At 35.8% G+C, this 19038-nt stretch overlaps 5 protein-coding genes across 6 annotated transcripts; 3 read left to right on the plus strand and 2 right to left on the minus strand.

The window, feature by feature from the left end:
* Positions 1–1215: 1215 nt before the first annotated feature.
* Positions 1216–3873, plus strand: LOC7498066 (proteasome subunit beta type-2-A). Its single transcript, XM_002314646.4, has 3 exons — positions 1216–1458; positions 1551–1674; positions 3246–3873. The coding sequence occupies exons 1-3, from the start codon at positions 1301–1303 to the stop codon at positions 3591–3593; spliced, it is 630 nt and encodes a 209-aa protein (XP_002314682.1). The 5' UTR covers positions 1216–1300; the 3' UTR covers positions 3594–3873.
* Positions 3874–6514: 2641 nt separating this feature from the next.
* Positions 6515–8166, plus strand: LOC7474192 (UDP-glycosyltransferase 83A1). Its single transcript, XM_002314647.4, has 2 exons — positions 6515–7083; positions 7208–8166. The coding sequence occupies exons 1-2, from the start codon at positions 6567–6569 to the stop codon at positions 8086–8088; spliced, it is 1398 nt and encodes a 465-aa protein (XP_002314683.2). The 5' UTR covers positions 6515–6566; the 3' UTR covers positions 8089–8166.
* A 543-nt stretch (positions 8167–8709) lies between these two features.
* Positions 8710–12577, minus strand: LOC7474193 (non-specific lipid transfer protein GPI-anchored 25). 2 transcript variants are annotated; one of them, XM_024610057.2, is made up of 4 exons: positions 11587–12577; positions 9807–11462; positions 9272–9319; positions 8710–9131 (listed from the first exon to the last, which is right to left on the minus strand). In XM_024610057.2, the coding sequence occupies exons 2-4, from the start codon at positions 10147–10149 to the stop codon at positions 8926–8928; spliced, it is 597 nt and encodes a 198-aa protein (XP_024465825.1). In that variant the 5' UTR covers positions 10150–11462; positions 11587–12577; the 3' UTR covers positions 8710–8925. The 2 variants fall into 2 exon arrangements, with proteins under 2 accessions (XP_024465825.1, XP_002315760.2); XM_002315724.3 differs by lacking the exons at positions 8710–9131; positions 9272–9319 and having other exon boundaries at positions 11024–11462.
* Positions 12578–12710: 133 nt separating this feature from the next.
* Positions 12711–14106, minus strand: LOC7498068 (non-specific lipid transfer protein GPI-anchored 20). Its single transcript, XM_006378327.3, has 4 exons — positions 13634–14106; positions 13467–13493; positions 13194–13253; positions 12711–13081 (listed from the first exon to the last, which is right to left on the minus strand). The coding sequence occupies exons 1-4, from the start codon at positions 13974–13976 to the stop codon at positions 12861–12863; spliced, it is 651 nt and encodes a 216-aa protein (XP_006378389.3). The 5' UTR covers positions 13977–14106; the 3' UTR covers positions 12711–12860.
* A 2339-nt stretch (positions 14107–16445) lies between these two features.
* On the plus strand, positions 16446–17836 carry LOC7498069 (non-specific lipid transfer protein GPI-anchored 5). Its single transcript, XM_002314648.3, has 3 exons — positions 16446–16888; positions 16979–17029; positions 17540–17836. The coding sequence occupies exons 1-3, from the start codon at positions 16567–16569 to the stop codon at positions 17665–17667; spliced, it is 501 nt and encodes a 166-aa protein (XP_002314684.1). The 5' UTR covers positions 16446–16566; the 3' UTR covers positions 17668–17836.
* Positions 17837–19038: the final 1202 nt, after the last annotated feature.

Below are 19038 nucleotides of genomic sequence, written 5' to 3' on the forward strand. Positions count from 1 at the left end.
GAGAAAGAATACAAATCGTTAATGAATCCCTCCATCATCTGATGCAATTCTCTCGTTTACATGGAGAAAGGATGCCACTGATCCACCAAGCTTACACATTTGTGCTTCTCAAGGAAACTTGATATGCAGTTTACCAGCAACCTCCTCGTCAAAGCAGTCAGTGTCGCACTTCATTTCACAGAAGGTCTGGCCTTGGCCACCAGCTTTGCATTGCTGCTCGCAGGTATTGAAGCAGGAGCCGAACTGATCCGCGGCAGCTTTAGGAAGCTCAACTGCAGCAACAAGGACAAGGCACAAGACCAACAGTGCAGCAACTTTGTATGCCATTTTCCAAGATCTTCTTAATTTGCACTGCTGATGTTTTTGTTATTTACTCCCTTGATGTGAAAAGAGGGAACGCAATCAGTTTTAATTTATAGAGGCTTCAAGTGGATAGAGCGGGTGGTGAACCTCTGAAGACGGAGACGTCCGCCGATTTTTGTGTGATGATCTCTATTTTTGGAGGTGGATCTGTGGATCTTGATGTTTGGCGAAAACTAACTCCTCTTCTCAAGGACCAAGCCAATGACTCTTGTTAAATTACCCAACCTAGGAATATTTTATTATATTGAAACTCTGTGTAAGTTTCTTCCGGGATCGAAACAATAATGTCAAATTATAGGAATAAAATATTTAATTAACTAAAATTACATCATTTTATTATATTATTTGTAGGAAGAAATTATTAAAATTAAGGTTATGTTTTTGGTGGGGCTAGATTATTTTTTAATTTTTTTAAAATTATTTTTTATTTGTTTTTAGATCGTTTTTATATGATAATATTAAAAAAAAATTATTTTAATATATTTTAAAATAAAAAATAGAATTCCTACTTATAATACCAAACATACTGTAAATAAATTAAATTGAAGGTAAGCGTATCATAACCAGGTTCATTTGTATCACTAAATTTTTTTCTTCCAATGGCTCAAATAATTGTTGCTTTTCCTTTTCAAACACGCCTTTCACCGGAAAAGAAAGGCCCAAGGCCCACTATCTTAAAGGGCACTAAACCTAAACAAACACAAGGGCCCAGCCTAAGCAAATACAGTATCAAAAATATTTAAACTCAGCAAAAGCCACGCCTAGAAAGCCCACCACTGCTAGAACATGTGACATGACCAAACTACCCTGCGTCCTCTAAGTCCGAATTTGGCTTTAGCCAACTTGCTGAACAAGCAGGCCCCTTGGCCTTGATAAAAATATATCCCTCGCTTCCTTCCCGAAACAAATCAAAACCAGATCAAGAAAGAAAAAAAAAATGGAGTGCGTATTTGGACTGGTAGGTGACGGTTTTGTGATCGTAGCATCAGACACATCTGCCGTTAACAGCATCTTGGTTCATAAAACTAACGAAGACAAGATTATGAAACTCGACTCTCACAAGCTAGTTGCCGCTAGCGGCGAGTCAGGCGACCGGTTTGTTACTTGCCCATTACAAAATGTTAGCTTGTTAATAAATGATTATTCTTTTTTTTGGCTAATTTTTTTTCTGGGTTTTGTTTTTTCAGAGTTCAATTCACGGAGTATATACAGAAGAACGTGGCTTTGTATCAGTTTCGTAATGGGATTCCTTTGACCACTGCAGCTGCTGCTAACTTTACTCGTGGAGAGCTCGCTACTGCTTTGAGAAAGGTATTTTTTTTTTAATTTGATTTCAGATTTGGGGTTTTAGGGTTTTTTTAAAAAAAAATTATGTTCAGTGAAAGGGTTTGAGAGGTTTTTACCATTCGATGCTGGTTACTAATCAGACCTAAGTGAATTTGATTACCTAATTTAATTTTGGTAATGTAGATTTTTCTTTGATTTGTTTGATTAATGGCTGCATTGGTGTTAGTGGAGATTACATTCCCACGATGGTTTTCTGGGATTATTATTTTTTTTACCCTGTATTGCATGTTCAATCATTCTAAGACTTCGGATTTGAGCAATAAGAGTGTGAACTATCACCTTTATCGTTAAAATTACTGTTATAAATCACAGTATCAGGAAATTTGACCACTTGATCTATAATGATTGAGAAGGAATGATATCGAAAAACCTATGAAATTGAGAGGTAGGGGCTGTTTTGCTAGGTGGGGGTAAGTTGGTGGGGTCATTTAGAGCATAGAAATACGGGTCTAGGGTGATTAAAGGAAAAAAAAGGAATAATCTGTGGAGAGATAGAGTTTTAGACATGAAGTTTGATAATCCGTCAACATTGGAGGGCAAAGAATGCTCTTGAAGAACAAAAAATTGGAAAGAGAGAAGGATAAGAAAGTATGTGTTGCGTTATGATCCTTTCTTCCTTATTTGGGGCGTTCAGATGGGAGTAAAAATATGATCTGAAAACCTCTGCCCCCTTAATAGTAATAATAATAATAAAAAAAACAAAAACAAAAAAGAACAAATCACATCCTTATACAGAAGAGCTTCCTTAAGGCACCTGGGTTCCACAAGTCATCTGTGTGCTTGTAAGCAACTAAGATTACAAGCTATTAAATGCTGAGGTGTTAGTTCTTCCCCCCACCCCCAAACAAACAGAAAAGAAGGTATTTCATGCAGTTATGTGCGACTGTTGCACCAATGAATGCTGAAATTTGTGATCAGTGAGATAGCTGTCTAGTGTGCAAGAGTGAGTTTTCTGGTCGTATTTTTTAGAATTGAGAATTTAGTTCATAATTTTTGTGGGTTTTTTTAAGTTGTCTCCTGTTGAAATTTCTCCCTTGTCTCCATAAAAGGGATTATCCTTCATGGTACCAGTTTTCAATTTCCCATCGTCGAAGGACATGCCAATAAAGTTTAGTTTATGGTGGCCTCTGGTTTGAGACTTAAGAAATGAATTTCTTCCTGAGCAATGAGGCAACCAGATAAAATATATACAGGGGAACTTGTTCATTTATGGCCTGTGTTAGTTTTATAATGCACATTCATGATTGTAAATTGCCTTAATTTTCTATAATCTGTGTCTTAGTGGATTTCTGGAGAGCTTTTCAACTGAACATAGGTTTCAAGTATTTCATACTTCAATCCGGGTTGAAGTAGAATTGTTTTGTGCATTTCATTGTTGTTATGTTTTGAAATCTTGTAAATAGACACTCTTGGTAGAGAGCACATGCTGTGTTTTGGTTTCCATGATTTGTGGTCATGCAAGATACTTATCTGGGTTCTTATAACCAAATGCTCTCTTTGGTCACGCAAGACTGATTCTAATTTCGGTCTCTCAGAACCCTTACATGGTAAACATCCTGCTGGCTGGCTATGACAAAGAGACAGGTCCCTCTCTATACTACATTGACTACATCGCTACCCTTCACAAGGTTGACAGGGGAGCATTTGGTTACGGGTCTTATTTTTGTCTCTCCATGATGGACAGACACTACCACAGTGGCATGTCAGTGGAAGAAGCAGTTGAACTGGTCGATAAATGTATAACGGAGATTCAATCCAGGTTGGTTGTGGCACCGCCAAACTTTGTGATCAAGATTGTTGATAGGGATGGAGCAAGGGAGTATGCCTGGCGTGAATCTGTCAAGGACACCCCAACAGCCCAACCTGAGGCTTTGGGAGTTTAACTTGCAGTTATTTTTTCCTCTTTCTTTTTCTTTTTGATGTTTAAAAGGGCCGACAGTGAATGTTTTGTGACTTGCATCTGATTGCGTAAAACTTGTTCCAAATGCTATTCCGGTACTTTATTTATGGGGTTGTATGTGCTGACGTTCCAGAGTTGCAATTTGGAATGTCATGGACTTCTGAAGAACCAGGTCTTCTCAAGTCTCTCTTGGCTAGAAAAGCTCTTTGGAACTGGAATCTCTGATTCTCGTAGTGCCATTATACTAGATTTTTATCTGCCTATATACCCGAATTTATTTACTTATTTCTTCAAATGACTCGCATGCAATTTCTTTTCATGGTTATGCAAATTGCCAAGAGCATTGTTATTAAAATGACGCCTCTGTCTTTTCTCTAAAAAAAAAAAAATAAGCCTTGGTTTTGGGGTATTTTGTTTTTTGTAATACAGAAGATTATACGGGTGTGTTTTTTCTATAATTTTTAAACAATAAAATGATTTAATTACTTTTGATTTCATAAAAATTTAAAATGGTTAGCAAAACTGACCAATAAAAATTTAAAACTTATTTTATACTTTTTGTTTATATTAAGAACGATAAAAAGTTAACTTTGTCCTTGCAACGAAGTTGAAAGAGAAATTGATCATGAGTTCATTTTTGGTCTTTTCAAATATATTTTATGGTAAATCTAGGATAAATGGAGGGTAATTTGGTTTTTTCCCCTTGAAATATTAATTTTTTAATTAATGAAGTTGTTGATGTGTGCTTACCATACATAGCACATGTGAGGTGTTGTATTTTTTGGATGGTGTGTACAGAGCTTCTCGGTGATTGAACAAGCTTTTTTTCCGTGTCATTAAAATTGTCGCGCGTGTTGTTGTTGGTGTGGTGATATGTTGCTGATTGGCTTTTTTTTTTTTTTTTTTTTTTTTTTTTATCTCCTTCCCAATAAATGCTTGTTTGTTCTCTTTTTGTTTGTTATTTTAATTTCAGTTCTTATTTTTTTATTTTTTATTTTTTTGATCCTTCGATAGAAGTTTGATTTTTTTTTTCATTTCAGTCCTTCAATTCCAATATAAGGTCCTAATTGCTTTGATTTCTAATTTTTTTTCTTGGTTCTTTCGTGAAATTTTTTTTATTTTCAAATTAGTCCTCAATTCTAATTTGGCATATATAATATTTTTCAATTTAGGTCTTCTTCTTTTAATTTCTAATTTTCTCCGTGGTCTTTTTGTTAAAGTTTTGGTGGTTTTCAATTTTATCTTTCAATCCAAGTTTGTTGTGTTTTTTTTTCTAATTTAGTCCTTATACTTTTGATTATTTTTTTATCATTTTGTTATTTTTTTTTGTTTTTAATTTAACCCTCCATTCAAGAATTGTTCTTCTCTTTTAATTTGTTTTTTGTTTTGATTTTTATCCTTATTTTTTTAATTGTTTTGTTATTTTAAATCATTTCGTAAAATTGATTTTTTTTTCTTTTAATTTCATCTTTTAACATTTAATTTATTGAGAATTGGACTTCTTGATTTTCTCATATATAGTGTTTTCAGAGTAGTGACCCATGTAACGAGTTTTAAGTGTTATCTATGACGTAGCTTAAACTCAACCCGGGGCAAGTCTCGAGTCATGAGTCAAGTGAGTTGACCCAAGTTGACCTGAGTCAAGTTATTTAACCGGTGTCAACACATTTAAAAAAAACATATAAAAAAACATTATTTTTAAAAGAAACATAAAAAAATGGTCAAAAAGGGTTTTGAATAAGTTTTCTCTTGGCTTAGTGGGTTGTTGGTCAACCTTATTTTTTGACCAGATCATACTATGTCAATTCTCTCTTCTTTTTTTTTGTTGGAACCCGGCTTAGCCTGAGCTCCTGGATCATGAGTCAAAATGATTGGTCGAGATTGCTATTTTTATTTTAGATTCTTTTGTGTTATTGATTTTTTTTCTCGATTTCATCATTCAATATTTAATTTGTTGAGAGTTAAACTTCTCTATTTTTCCATGTATGATGCTTCAATTTTAATAACCTGTTTTATAGGTTTTAAAAGTTATTTATCATATGATTTAAAACTAAACTTGTGGATCAACCTACAATAAATCTCGAGTTTCAAGTTAGATTGATTGACGTGGATTAACTCAGGTTAAGTGAGTTGATCTGATTATATTTTTTCATGGTCAATTAGTTTGTCGGGACCATCATCCAAATTCTTTTTAAAAAAAAACTTACATACCTAAATTTGTTTTTTTAAAAAAATTAGTACGGATAGCGGGAAACCGTTTAGTACCTTTCCAAAACGTAAAATTATAATGGTTATTAAAACATTATTTGCGGACGTTGTAATTACCAATCAAATTTTCTTTTTTCTTAAATTTGTTATAGAGCCCAATAGGAATGCTTTCCCTCTTTTCCTCAGTGTTTTTAAATCCACCAGGTAGTTGATTTGGCCTGCGTCACCGGGTTTTAACCGGATCATCCAGATCAACCCTAATTTTTTTTATAAATCAAAATAATATCATTTTGGTTAAAAGAAATGATCAATAGATTACAACCAGATCTTACCGGGTCAATGGGTCAACCTATCGAGTCAGTTAAATTTTTAATTTTTATTATTTTTTTATGAACTCCACACGGTTCTACTATGAATCAACCAGATTCCGGGTTACTTGGAAGCGAAATTGAGTGTCGTAGCAGTCTCTTGATCACAAAATCTGTATGGTGCAACAATAAATGTCATGACGCTTGAATGATTAAGGAGTTGTAGTCTATCCATTCACTGAAACACAGTGAGAACTTCTAACCAATGAGCTTCCCGGACTTCCTTATAGTTAGCAACCCATGCGCACACGTAAGATCGACTAAATTTTCTTGTACTTGATATTCCCAGTGACCTCCATTTTTGAAAATAAGGTTAAAGGGCCTATATAAACAACTTCTTGATCACAAGACCAGACTGAAAAAAGAGTGAAATATACATCATGGAACACACCTCCATTTCCACTAGTCCTCATCAAGCCAACGCCCATGTTCTACTGTTGCCATTACCTCTTCAAGGACACGTTGCACCATTTATGAAACTAGGACACCAGCTTGTTAGACATGGAAGCAAGGTCACATTCTTAACTACAGAGTCCATACGTTCGCAAATAGAGAAGGTTGACGAGGAGGAGGAACATATGAGGATTATTTCTGTTCCTGATGGATTAGCACTAGAAGATGACCACAAAGATGATAATCGACTAGTCCAGAGCTTCTTACACGTCATTCCTGGTCACTTGGAGAACTTGATTAGGAAGACCAATGAAGATGAGCTGATTGGCATTGGCCAGATTACTTGTCTCATAGTTGACGTGGTTCTAAGTCGGGATCCTATAGAGATTGCAGAGAAGATGGGGCTAAAACATGCCATCTTTTTCCCTTCAGCACCAGGAGTACTGGCACTGATACTTCACATTCCAAAGCTTATTGAGGCTGGCATTATAGATGCTGATGATGGTAAGTCTATGAACCACAAATGATGTAAATGACTTGTTGGGACTTAGATGGAGAACAAGTAAAGAAGAGTTAGAGCTAGAATATTTCATATAACAATTCTAATTGAAAAACTAAAAATTTGTAGGTACTGTGGAGAAGAATGAGAAGATACAACTATCACCAAATTTACCAGCCATGGATAGTGCTGATTTTATTTGGAAGAGACCAGGAAACAAGTCCAACTTCAACCAAAAGGATGTGTTTCAGTACCTACTTCTTGTTAATCAAATTCTGAAGGTTCCCAACTGGGTTCTATGTAACTGGTTCCACGAGCTTGACCCTTCAGCAAATGCCTTGCTTCCGAACATAATCTCTGTTGGTCCATTGCCTGCCCATGATGGGAAATCTACTGGAAACTTTCGGTCAGGGGACTTGACTTGCTTACCTTGGCTTGACAGACAGTCTCCTGGATCGGTCATTTATATCGCCTTTGGTAGCACATCAAAGTTCAGTCAACAGCAATTTCATGAGCTAGCATTTGGCCTTGAACTCATCGGTAAACCATTTCTATGGGCTGTTCGTTCAGACTTCATCGATGGGATTTCTATTGAATATCCCGATGGTTTCCAAGATAGAGTAAAAAATCTTGGAAAGATAGTCAACTGGGCACCGCAAGAAAAGGTGTTGGCTCACCCTTCCATTGCCTGTTACATGACTCATTGTGGTTGGAACTCAACTATGGAGAGCATAAACATGGGGATTCCCATGCTATGTTGGCCGTACTTTGGAGATCAGTTTTGGAACAAGAGTTGTGTATGTTATGGTTGGAAGGTTGGCTTGGAAATAGACCCTGACGAGAGTGGGATGGTCACGAGGCATGAAATCAAGAGGAAGGTGGACGAATTGCTGTCTGATGAAGGCATAAAAGCAAATGCTCTCAAGTTGAAGGAACTGGCTCTAAACAATGCCTATGAAGGGGGATCTTCAAAAAATTTCAGAGACTTTGTTGCACAGCTGATGCTTTAATGGACAATATCTTTCACTATTGTATTGGGCTTGTTAATCTTTGAATATGATAAATAAAATAACGCTGCAATTATTATATATGGAAAAAGCGATGGAAAATTTCATTGGCCATTTTAGAAGGAAAAGGAATTAAAACCCGACAGTTCTCTCCTCTCCCCACTTATTTTGCCTCCAGGCCAAAATCGATATCTCTCTCTCTCCAAATCCAAGGGTTTTGCATAGACTCGCCAGAATTCTCTATCGGAGCTTCAAAGATGGAATCTTTCCCTCTTTATGACGGATAAAAACCTTATCCCTAACCTAATTTTCCATGAGTGAACTAATTATTCTTTTCACTACCATTATGAAGTGTACGTTACAAATTGTAGTGCAAACTCTAATTTGTTTTTTTTTAATCCTAAAATTGAAAAATTATAAAGTTCTATGAGCATATATATATTGGTTGAAAAATGTATTTGATTTTTTGGCTTGGATTTTAGTCCTGCATGTGGTCCTCTTTTGATGTTCTTGTGTTAGAAAACGCATGATGAATCAAGAGTGAAGGAGTCCAGCTCAAATTGTATGATTTAGGATCCCCCTTGACTCGCTGCATGAAATTTGATCGATTGTATTTGCAGAAAGTTTACTTTTACATTATATAATTTTGAAAATTTGAAAGAGAAATAGTGGGTTTCATGAGACGTTGCTGTAGGTCTCAAAGAATGCTTTACCTCTTGCCAAAAAGGAAAGAAAAAATAACAATAATAATAACAACGGTTGCCATCTCAAAATTCAAAATTTCCTGTGAACATCCAATTTCCACTGACATACTTTTTACAACAAAAGTTCAAATGCCAATCAAGCGGTAAGCATACGATGATTGCAACAGTACAGATTGAAGATTACAATGGAAGTTAGGACTCCAGGTAGAAACCAGCCGTTGCTGTTGTGTTTCTCTGCTGATGAATGCGATGCTGGTGCTAGAGGTGAAACTGGGCTTGCGGGTGATCCGTCAACAGATTCTGGTGGCAAACTTGGTGCTAATGGATGATGATCATCAGGACCTGCAAAATTAAGACAGAAACTTCTTTTATCTTTTTGCATATTTCTAACAAAAATTAGAATTGAGATGTTTTTTTTTAACACAAATAATCCATTGATTCTATAAAATGTCAATGAAGAAGAAATGATTAAGCTTGATTACCAGGCATTGAAGCTGTCCGGCCTCGGAGAGGGGGCAGTGCTGGTGACCCTGCAGCACAAAGAATACAAATAACTAACTGCTAGTGAATTATAGTTGTATTTATTTATAATAGTGGGTAATGAAAACTTGCTGTCAATTTATATCATGAAATCACATACTAAAAATCAAGAATTCAATCCAGCCTCAATGATCAGCACCGAAAGTACTTGCTATTCAGTTGAATTAATACCTTAAATTTATTCACTTTGCAATTTGTACTAAAGAGTAATTAAAGCACAGTGCAACTTATGTATCAAAAGAATTTAATTTCCCTGGACTTGACCTCAGCATATTATTTTCCTTCTTCCACAGAAATGCTAACTTGCGCCTAATCCGTTAACAGAAATATCTACATGACTGTGTATCTAATTAAGTCTTAAATTTTCCCAAATTTTTCACAAAACAACAAACAAATGTAAGAATAAAAAAAATAAGAGCAAGATCTAATAGTAGTAACGGATAAATTAACTGAAAGATTCGGATTAATTATCTGAACCTGAGCAGAGCGAGTCCAAAGATACAGGACTTGATAGAGAGCAAGCAGAAGGCAAAGCAATCACTCTGGATTCATCCAATGGGAATCCGAAGATTAGAGGCTGCTTGATTAGGTAGCAGAAGCAGTTACCGTCACTGGAATTGAATGCCTTAGAGAAGGCATCGCAGCACCGAGAAGTCGCCGTGTCTGTGACTCTGTTTGGCGGTGCCGAGACGTAGCCGAGGCACGGAGAGAAGGCCACCAGTTCATCGCTGCAGCCAGGTGGTGACGCTGGCGATGGTTCAGCAGCGGAGAGGAGGAGGAGCATGGAGATTAAAACGGCTGGGAAAATGATGATCGTCATGTGAGTCTAGAGAGAGAGTGAGTTTTTGTTCGTTACTAATCAGTTATGGGCGTTCCCCTTATAAAGGAAGTGAGTTTGAATGGCGGGAATGGGGATTTTCGTTTTTTCTTTCCCGAGAGTTTACGGAAATGCCCTTGTAATCAGTGTACTCTTTTCTGAACGGCAGCGTTTTTTTTTATCTAGTGGAGGGACCATCAATTTCTCTGTATTTGTATTTTACAAAAAAAAAAAAAAACCCTAAATCCTTAGCAGTTCACTCAATGGTCAATATTTTGAGGAAGAGGAGAGGCCTGATGCACAGTTTGTGGTGTTAGCATCTGATGGTTTATGGGATTTACATGAACAGGTTCAGTTTCACCTATTTTCCCTTTAATTTAATAAATAAAAGGTTGAAAAAGAAAATAAAAAAAAAAAGTCATTAGAGAATTTTTCTGATACCACTAGCATTTTTTGGTGTTAATCAGGCATTCATTGTGTAGTTGATTAACTTAATTCTGCCCATCTGACATTTTGTTGAATTGTCATATGGAGCTTGCAAGTTATATCACACTTCTGCTGTTAATCAGTATATGTATGGGGCAGCCAAATCCTGTGCATCTACTTGCAAATGCTTGTTCATTGACTAAACAGTTCCTGAACTTTCAAGGGAGCTTTTTGTTCTTCTTTAATCTGCCAAGCGAGCCTATCTCAAAATCTAGCGTCAGCTTTCTTTGTGTGCAGAGGTTTAACAATATGTAGAGAAAGAAACGAAGAGACAGAATTTTCACCAGCCTTTTGTGCAACACCAAGCAATGCGTTCAAATTCAATGAGGGAGATCGCAGCAGTGTAATGTAATTGTATTACCAGTCATCGATTTCAAGGGTTAAAAGGATCTGAAGAAAACCATAGAGAGACTGGTATGATTAAAACAATTATCAGAAAAATCCAACGTTGCTCTCAAGATTTTCTAACCAAAAATCTTAGAGAGCGTAAAGCGATGGTGTGCATGTTTTGAACTTTACATGCCTTTTATTCTGTTTAAGGCTGAGAAGAGAAGATTAAGCTAATAACATACAACCATAAGAAGCGAAGGACGATACTAAGAGTTTGAGCAAAATCGTATCAGTCTTGCCCCTCCCATTTGATGTTCCGTTCTCCCTTGACAGAATCAATTTAGGAAAAACATTTTCTGTTGATGAAAGTGGCTGTGTTGCCACTACTGTAGAGTTGTCTTCTCTAGTTGAGTTCAACTGAACCTGCATCTCACTTGGAGGTGGAGAGACTAGCACATCTGGAATATTTGGTGGAAACAGTATTGGCTTCGGAGCTGGAACTGCAGATGGAGGGGGGAAAGGAAAGGAAAGAATAAGAAACATGGAAGACATATTCAAGAAGAGGAAGTAATTAACCTATTTGTGACCTAATTTAGAAAGGAAAGGATTGAGGTCTAGCATTACCTTGGCAGAGAGTCAAAGGAGGCACAAATATGAAGCAATTTGGCAAAGGCAATATAATTGAGGTGCTCAAGGGAGGAAGGTATGATGCTGCCAGCAAACACAGGCAATTGTATCCAATGCGTATAACTTTGTTAAGCACTTCGCAGCAAGTGCTATTAATGGACAATGAGCTACTAGTTTGATTGAAACACAGCCCCAAATCAATACCCTGAATAGAGCAACCTTGGATTTGACATTTGACAGCAGGAGTTAAAATGACAAGCACAAAAGCCAAGCCCCAAATAAACCTGAAGGGAACCAGTTCTTGAGAGCTCATGACTGAACAAATAACAGGATCTTTGGTGTCCATAAAACTAGCACTGCTACTGCAGGAGTAGTTTGCAAACTGTAAACTGTGCGCATCATTCCATTCTGCCCTCCCAACCTTCTCATTTCCTTAACATGATCATCTTAAACCGTGAATGAGTTCTGATAATCTTAAACAGTTATGTTTCTCGTGATGAAAAACAGAACGCAACAAGTGTGAGTTCAGTTGCCAACCATAAATGTTTTCACAAAGCACCCTACAGCATACAAGACTCAGCAGCTCGTGTTTCTGTGAAAGATGCTATTACAGTGTCACCCTCTCGTTTTCCCATGCTTAGTTAGACCGCTAAAGAGTAATTACTTACTCCAAAACTAACTAAATGGGTAATCCTAGTTGTACATCTGAAAGCATGACCGTAAACAAGGTATCGGTTGGTGAATTAGGACCAGTCACACAGATTGTCAGGGGTCATGGAAATGTGAAGGTACCCATCAGTAGATTTTACTTAACCAACCGAAAGGCTAAATTTTTATGACTTGGGCATGGATAAAGCATGACTGTGGGATGAATAGAAAGGCTTGAATTTTGATTTATTTTTTCCCATCTGGTTTGAAATTCGAGTCTGTAGTCTTTGTGCAATTGGTAATCGTTTATGATGTAATTTAGCAGGACAAGAAAAATCAGCTGACCATGAGATTTTCTTCGATATTAATATATCCCATTAGTCTGTTTAAATTCACTTTGAAGTGCAAAATCATATTTATCATGACCACCTATTTATCACCAACCTTCCGAAAGAAACCGAAATACTCAAATATTTATCTTCGCCAATACATATATTTTATACAACAATAACAAATTATTTAATAAATAATCACCCAAAATGATTTTTAATCAAATAAACAAGCTTCAAAACAATAGCTCACACTCCGAAAAGAATATTTTCAACAAATGTAAAAGACAACATCTAGTAGCACTTGAAGAGTACAAATCCTACTGCAAATAGTAGAAGAGATGGCGAAAGGCTATGAGATGGCGCCGATGCTGATGGTGGAGTTAGAACTGGGCGACTCCCAGTAGTTGATGTCGGTGCCCCAGTATCTCCTGTAGATGATGGTGGCGTCAGGAGAGGTGTCGTATCAGATACTGGCGGGAGAGTGGATGGTGTTGGCTCGGGAACAACGGGAGCTGCTCATAAGGAATAAAACTCTTTTCGTATTAACGCATAAACCATTATGTATTACATATATGCATTGAAATACAATAGACATATGACTAATAGATTACTGAGTCTAATTACCTTCAGGACTAGCAGATGGAGAAACTCCCGGTGAGAGAGTTGGCCCAAGGGTGACAGGGCCTGCCAATCATCAGAGTATAAGCATACAGTTAACTATCTTGAACCAGAACTAATTAAAAGAAATAAAATAAAATCATCTTAAAGTGTTTGTAAGAACTCTCTGCCCAATTGATGATTGCATAACAATCAGCATTAGATTTATTCAAGTGCATAACTGTTGTTGGAATGGTCATTTAGGAGGATTAAAAGATCACGATGGTTCGAAAATCATACCTGGAGCAGGAATTGGTGAACCTGTGGCTGCAAGAGCAATAAAGTTTTACATTAGTATTTTTACTACTTATATATCAATACTCAGCTTTTGAATAATTAAAAAGAAATCAATAAATTAATAGACAGATAAAAAGAAGAAGAAGATCCTTGGTGTTTTAATTAATTACCTTTGCATTGAACTGGGACACCAGGCATGTTGCAAGCACGAGGCAGAGAAATGGCTAAAGTTCTGTTGATTGGTATGCTGAAGGGGACACTGCCAGTTACAATAAGACAGAAACAGTCCATCCCATTACTTGTGAGGTTCTTAAGTGCACCGCAACAACCTGCTGTTGGTGAAGTACCATTGGCAGCAGTACTATTTGTAAGAAAATTCATGCATGGTGTGAAGGTAGCAAGCACCGAAGCCGTGCATGCAGTATTGATCTGGCCATAAACAGGCAAAATCATGACTGCCAGAGCTACAGCCAGAAACGGAATCATGCGCGAAAAGGGCACAAAACGCTCCATGCCGGTGTGCTCTTGCAGCTAGGAGTACTCGGTGGAGAAAAGTAAAGGAAATTATGGTGTTGAGAACCAACAGGAAGTAGATGATTGGATTTTAGAGTTTGGAAATCTCTGTGTTGGAGAAAAAGAATGATGAGGGAAAGGAATTTATAGAAGGTGAAGGAAATTGAGGGAATTACACAACGACAACGTATTTGAAGTTGGTTTTGAAGCTCAACTACCTTAACTAACTTTGTTCGAGGAAGGATTTTGATTTTGACACCTGTTGAGTCGTGTTTTGACTTGGGCATTTGATGGGCCTACCCTAATTTAGTGTCAAGCTATAAGTGGCTATTTTGCAACTCAGAAGCTTTGATTTCAACCAATAAGAAGGTTACAACTTCAGGACAAGTTTGCTTTGACCTCTGCAATCCATTTTTTTCTAAATTATTGTCGACCTACCATTAGCCATTTTCCCAAATCAGAAGTTATGATCTCAGCCAATAAGAATCGTCTAAACCTACCAATTTATTAACATGTTTAACTACTTCAATCCAAGTTTTCTCGGCCACTTAAAATTGTTTGTTTGGTAAGGGAAGGATTAGGGGTGTTAAAAAAAATCAAGTTATGTGTGATATTTACATTATTTAACCGAACCCAGCACGTCAAAGTTAATTAATATGAATTATTATAAATAATAATGGATAAAAAAACAAATGAATAAATGTTATAGGTAGGATGTAGGTTGGTATTTTAAAAAATTGATTAACCCCACAGACCGCTGGGAAGGATTCTTTAGAAATCCTGACTTTATTTGGGCCGAGAGCTGTGAAACAGTCCGGATAGTACTAATATTTGATACTCATGGGCGTAAATGGGTTGGGTTTATGTATGTAATCAGTCACCCTTCTGACAAACTCAAGCCTTGGCCCTTTTATAAATACAAGTGCTTAAATTTTGGACTTTAATCAATTAAATCCGAAGCTCATTTAAATCATGGGTTTTGTTTTTCAATAAAAATATGATTTTGCTCGTTTTTAGAAATTCAACCATCAATCTCACTTTTTTGGGCTTGCATGTGTTTGTATATGCAGCATAGTTTTTAAACCCGGTTCAGTTTAAGATTTGAATTTCGGGTTTTGACCGGGTTAATTTCTATTTTAAAAAAATTCAAAAACGGGGTCGTTTTAGTAAAAAAAAAAAAAAAGTTTACGAGTTGCAACCGGGTTTTTGACCGGGTTTTGCCGGGTCACACTGATTCCTGGTTTTTTTATTTTTTCATCAACCCGATCCAGTTTCAGTCTCAAAATGACCGAGTCCCAGATCAGCTGGATCCCGATCCGGCCGAGTTTCAAAGATATGCAGACCTATATCCTTGCTTCACCCATGATTAGTATTTGTCAAGAAATTATTACATGGAACTGGAACTGGTTCACGCCTACTACACGTGTTCTCATCGGTCACTAAAATGATTTTTTTGTTGGATTTAATATGATGTTAAAAATAAAAAATATATATTTTAATATATTTTTAATTAAAAAATATTTTTATAAAATTTCCTACACCAAGATCGAGTGCTTCCTTGTCCATTCAGTAGACGAAGTTTATGGGCAGGTCATTTGCAATCCTCGTGAATCAAGATATATCACTGAGATCACAACTTCTACATGATAATAGGCGTCCAATTACAGGTCCAAGTCCCAACTAGTTATGATATCGCATGTATTGTATAAGCCATGTTGGTTTGGGCCGGGCTCCTTATCATGCCCATCTTAAGAGGCGTATAGGAGTGTGATAATAGTTGCGATTCAAAGTGCTTTTCACTTGAAAATATATTAAAATGTATATATTTTTTATAAAAAAAAATTATTTTTGACATGAGCACATCAAAATAATCTAAAAACATAAAAAAAATAATTTTAAGCAAAATAAAATTTAAATGTTTAAAAAACGTGAATTCAACTTCGTTTCTAAACACTATCTTAGGGGGTGTTGTGAGTGTGGTAGCTAGTGGTTGTTTTTTAACGTATTTTTCGCTTAGAAATACATTAAAATAATGTTTTTTTTGTTTTTTTTAATTTATTTTTGACATTAGTATATGAAAATGATCTGAAAACATCTAAAAATATTAATTTAAACCAAAAAAATAAAATATAAAATATCTCTTTCAAAAACACTTTTAAAATGTAAAAACAAACATGTTATTAATCTTGAATAACTCGTGAAATTAAGCAGAAAACAGTGTATCTATTCTAGAAAGAACAAATCCAAAATAAGATTGCTTTTGAAAGTTAGGTTATCAGATTTTCTTCTGTCCATTAGGATTTGCAAGGCCACTTTTTATGTCACCAAACACATTCATGTCAACGAGCACACCTTGCAATTGCATTTAGCACAATGATAGCATATATGATCTAGGCATGGCGATCTTTCTACAACCAAGTCCTAAATCCTTACATCTATAAACGACACGTTGGTTAATACTCTAATATGACCTCATATACGCTGTTTTAGTTCACCAAATTATCTCAGGCTGAAGAGTTCACTGGCCACGTCTATAAATTGCCATTGCTCACACTTGCTAGAATCAGCCTTGCTATAGAACACATATCACATGGCTTCAAGAGGAATCAACATGGGTCTAGTCATGGTCCTTATCGTGGCCGTGCTTTCAGCTAAAGCCATGGCACAATCAGGTTGCACCAATGTTCTAATTAGCATGGCTCCATGCCTAAGCTATGTCACTGGGAGCTCCTCGACTCCATCTTCTTCGTGCTGCTCGCAATTGGCTAGTGTTGTTCTATCACAGCCACAATGCCTCTGCGCCGCACTAAATGGCGGTGGTGCTTCATTAGGTCTTAACATCAACGAGACGCTTGCATTAGCACTTCCTGGTGCCTGTAAAGTACAAACCCCGCCTGTTAGCAAGTGCAATGGTAAGTTTAAAAACAATTTTCTTCCGGAGATCTAGTGCATGCATTATTATAGAATATGGGCTGTATAATTTAATTTTTATGCTTTGGCAGATATTAATGGACCTGTAATGTCTCCAGCCGATTCTCCTGATGGTTTGCCAGGTAATTCTTCAAGTACTCCATCTAGTCGATGGAAATTGTTTGTCGATTGTCAAAACTTAGACGAGCCCCTCATTCTGATCCACTAATAAAAATAGTGATCTGTCTAATTATGTTAATCAGATTAATCAGATGAATGACTGAATGTCCACAATGATGTTCTAATTGATTCTTAACGTCCAAGTCCTTCTTTTAGTCCCTAAATATTTAATTATATACAGAAATATGAATTCAAAATTGTGCAAAAGCTAGGTTTATTAACCAACTAAACTAAATGATGAACAAAGCTTGAACAATATTTTGAGCTTAATGTTAAGCTTGAATCTGGCTCGAGCTCAATTAAATCAGAATGAACCAAATTTGATGGTCAGAAACGGCACCAACTCAGTTACATCCTTAGAAAGCACAGAGGTACTTCCAAAAACATCAGGATCTTAGGCTAAGGGAAGCGTTCTGAGTTACCTGTACTTTGCCAAAATTCTTAATCTTAATTTCAAGAATGAATGAATGCAGGAGGATCTAAAACAGTTCCAGCAACTGGAGGGAGCCCTGGAAATGGCCTCATCATAAACAAGACCCTTCAGCTCGTTCTCTTTGTTGTGTTCATGGCATCATCTGCATCAACTTTTAGCAGCTACTGAGTTGTAGTTGGGGTGGCTAGCTATGAGCTTCCCGTGCTATATGGGATCTTATTGTCTTTTATGCTTGTTTGACGTATTTACCTACGAAAGTTTGTAATGCTTGCTTTACTATGTATGTGTGTTGAGTATTTACGTTGTTTAATAATAAGTGTGGTGTGATGAATAAACCTTTCTTGCTTGCTTTTATCGTGATGAATATCATGAATATCGGATATAGTTCGCAATATTGCTATATATAGAAAGCAAAGCTTCAAAAATAAAAAATAAAAAATAAAAGGGACCTCTTGATTCGAAATTTTCAAGTTCATTACTTATATTATTATTTTAATCTGAAATTTCACTTTACTATTGCTGTATCAGGGTATTGTTTTTAAAATATTTTTTGTTTGGAAATGTAATAAAATATTTTTTAAAAAAAATTATTTTTAATATCAACATATCAAAACAATCCAAAAAAATTAAAAATATTAATTTAAAATAAAAAAATTAATTTTTTTAAGAAGCATAGTTGGATCAATAGGAGATTTTTTTTTTCCAAGGAAAAACAATAAGTATATCAATCAATTTTCATTTTTATCTGAGTAAATTTAGTATCTATTCATTTATATTTTGTATTTATAGGAATTTTATGTGAGATTTAATATTTTTAAACTTTTATCTATTTGATTGTCTTAATTACATGTTTAAAACTTGATGAATAAAATACATTTATTTCAATAATACGTCAATGTAGCCATGGTTTAAATTCTCTTGATAAGGTTATTCTGGAATCAATTTCCTTGATAGATATTTTTAAGAGGCGATTAAATTGGAATCTAAATTCTCTTGATATTTTTAATTAAAGCTTAGAAAACAAAATCATCTTAATTTAAACGGTGAACATTTTCAGTAACTAGAGTTTCGACTTTTAAGCCCAACATCATTATTGTAAGAAAACATGCAAGCCCAAACCTATTCCATGGACCCAAAGCCTAATGATAGAAAGAGCCGCTAAGTTAACCTCCAGGTTAAGGATGTGTTTGGAAATGTGGTGCAAACTATGTTTTTAAAAATTTTAAAAATTATTTTTACTTAAAATGAAAAAAAAATTATGTTTTCAGATCGTTTTGATGTGCTGATGTCAAAAATAATTTTTAAAAAATAAAAAAACTTCTTTTTGATACATTTCTAAACGAAAAATAGTTTGAACCGTCACCGCTATCACAATCTCAAACAAGTAATAAATCATAAGTGATACGAGTCGAAGTCTGCTCAAGCTTTGAACACTCACAGTGGGTTTAGCCCAGTTATTGAAAAACACAACACTAGATTACCCGATTCAGTCTGCCAGTGTTGTATTTAAAACATTATGTTCACATGTTCAAAAAATCA

Source organism: Populus trichocarpa, chromosome 10 (assembly GCF_000002775.5).
Source record: "Populus trichocarpa isolate Nisqually-1 chromosome 10, P.trichocarpa_v4.1, whole genome shotgun sequence".
NCBI classification, from domain to species: Eukaryota; Viridiplantae; Streptophyta; class Magnoliopsida; order Malpighiales; family Salicaceae; genus Populus; species Populus trichocarpa.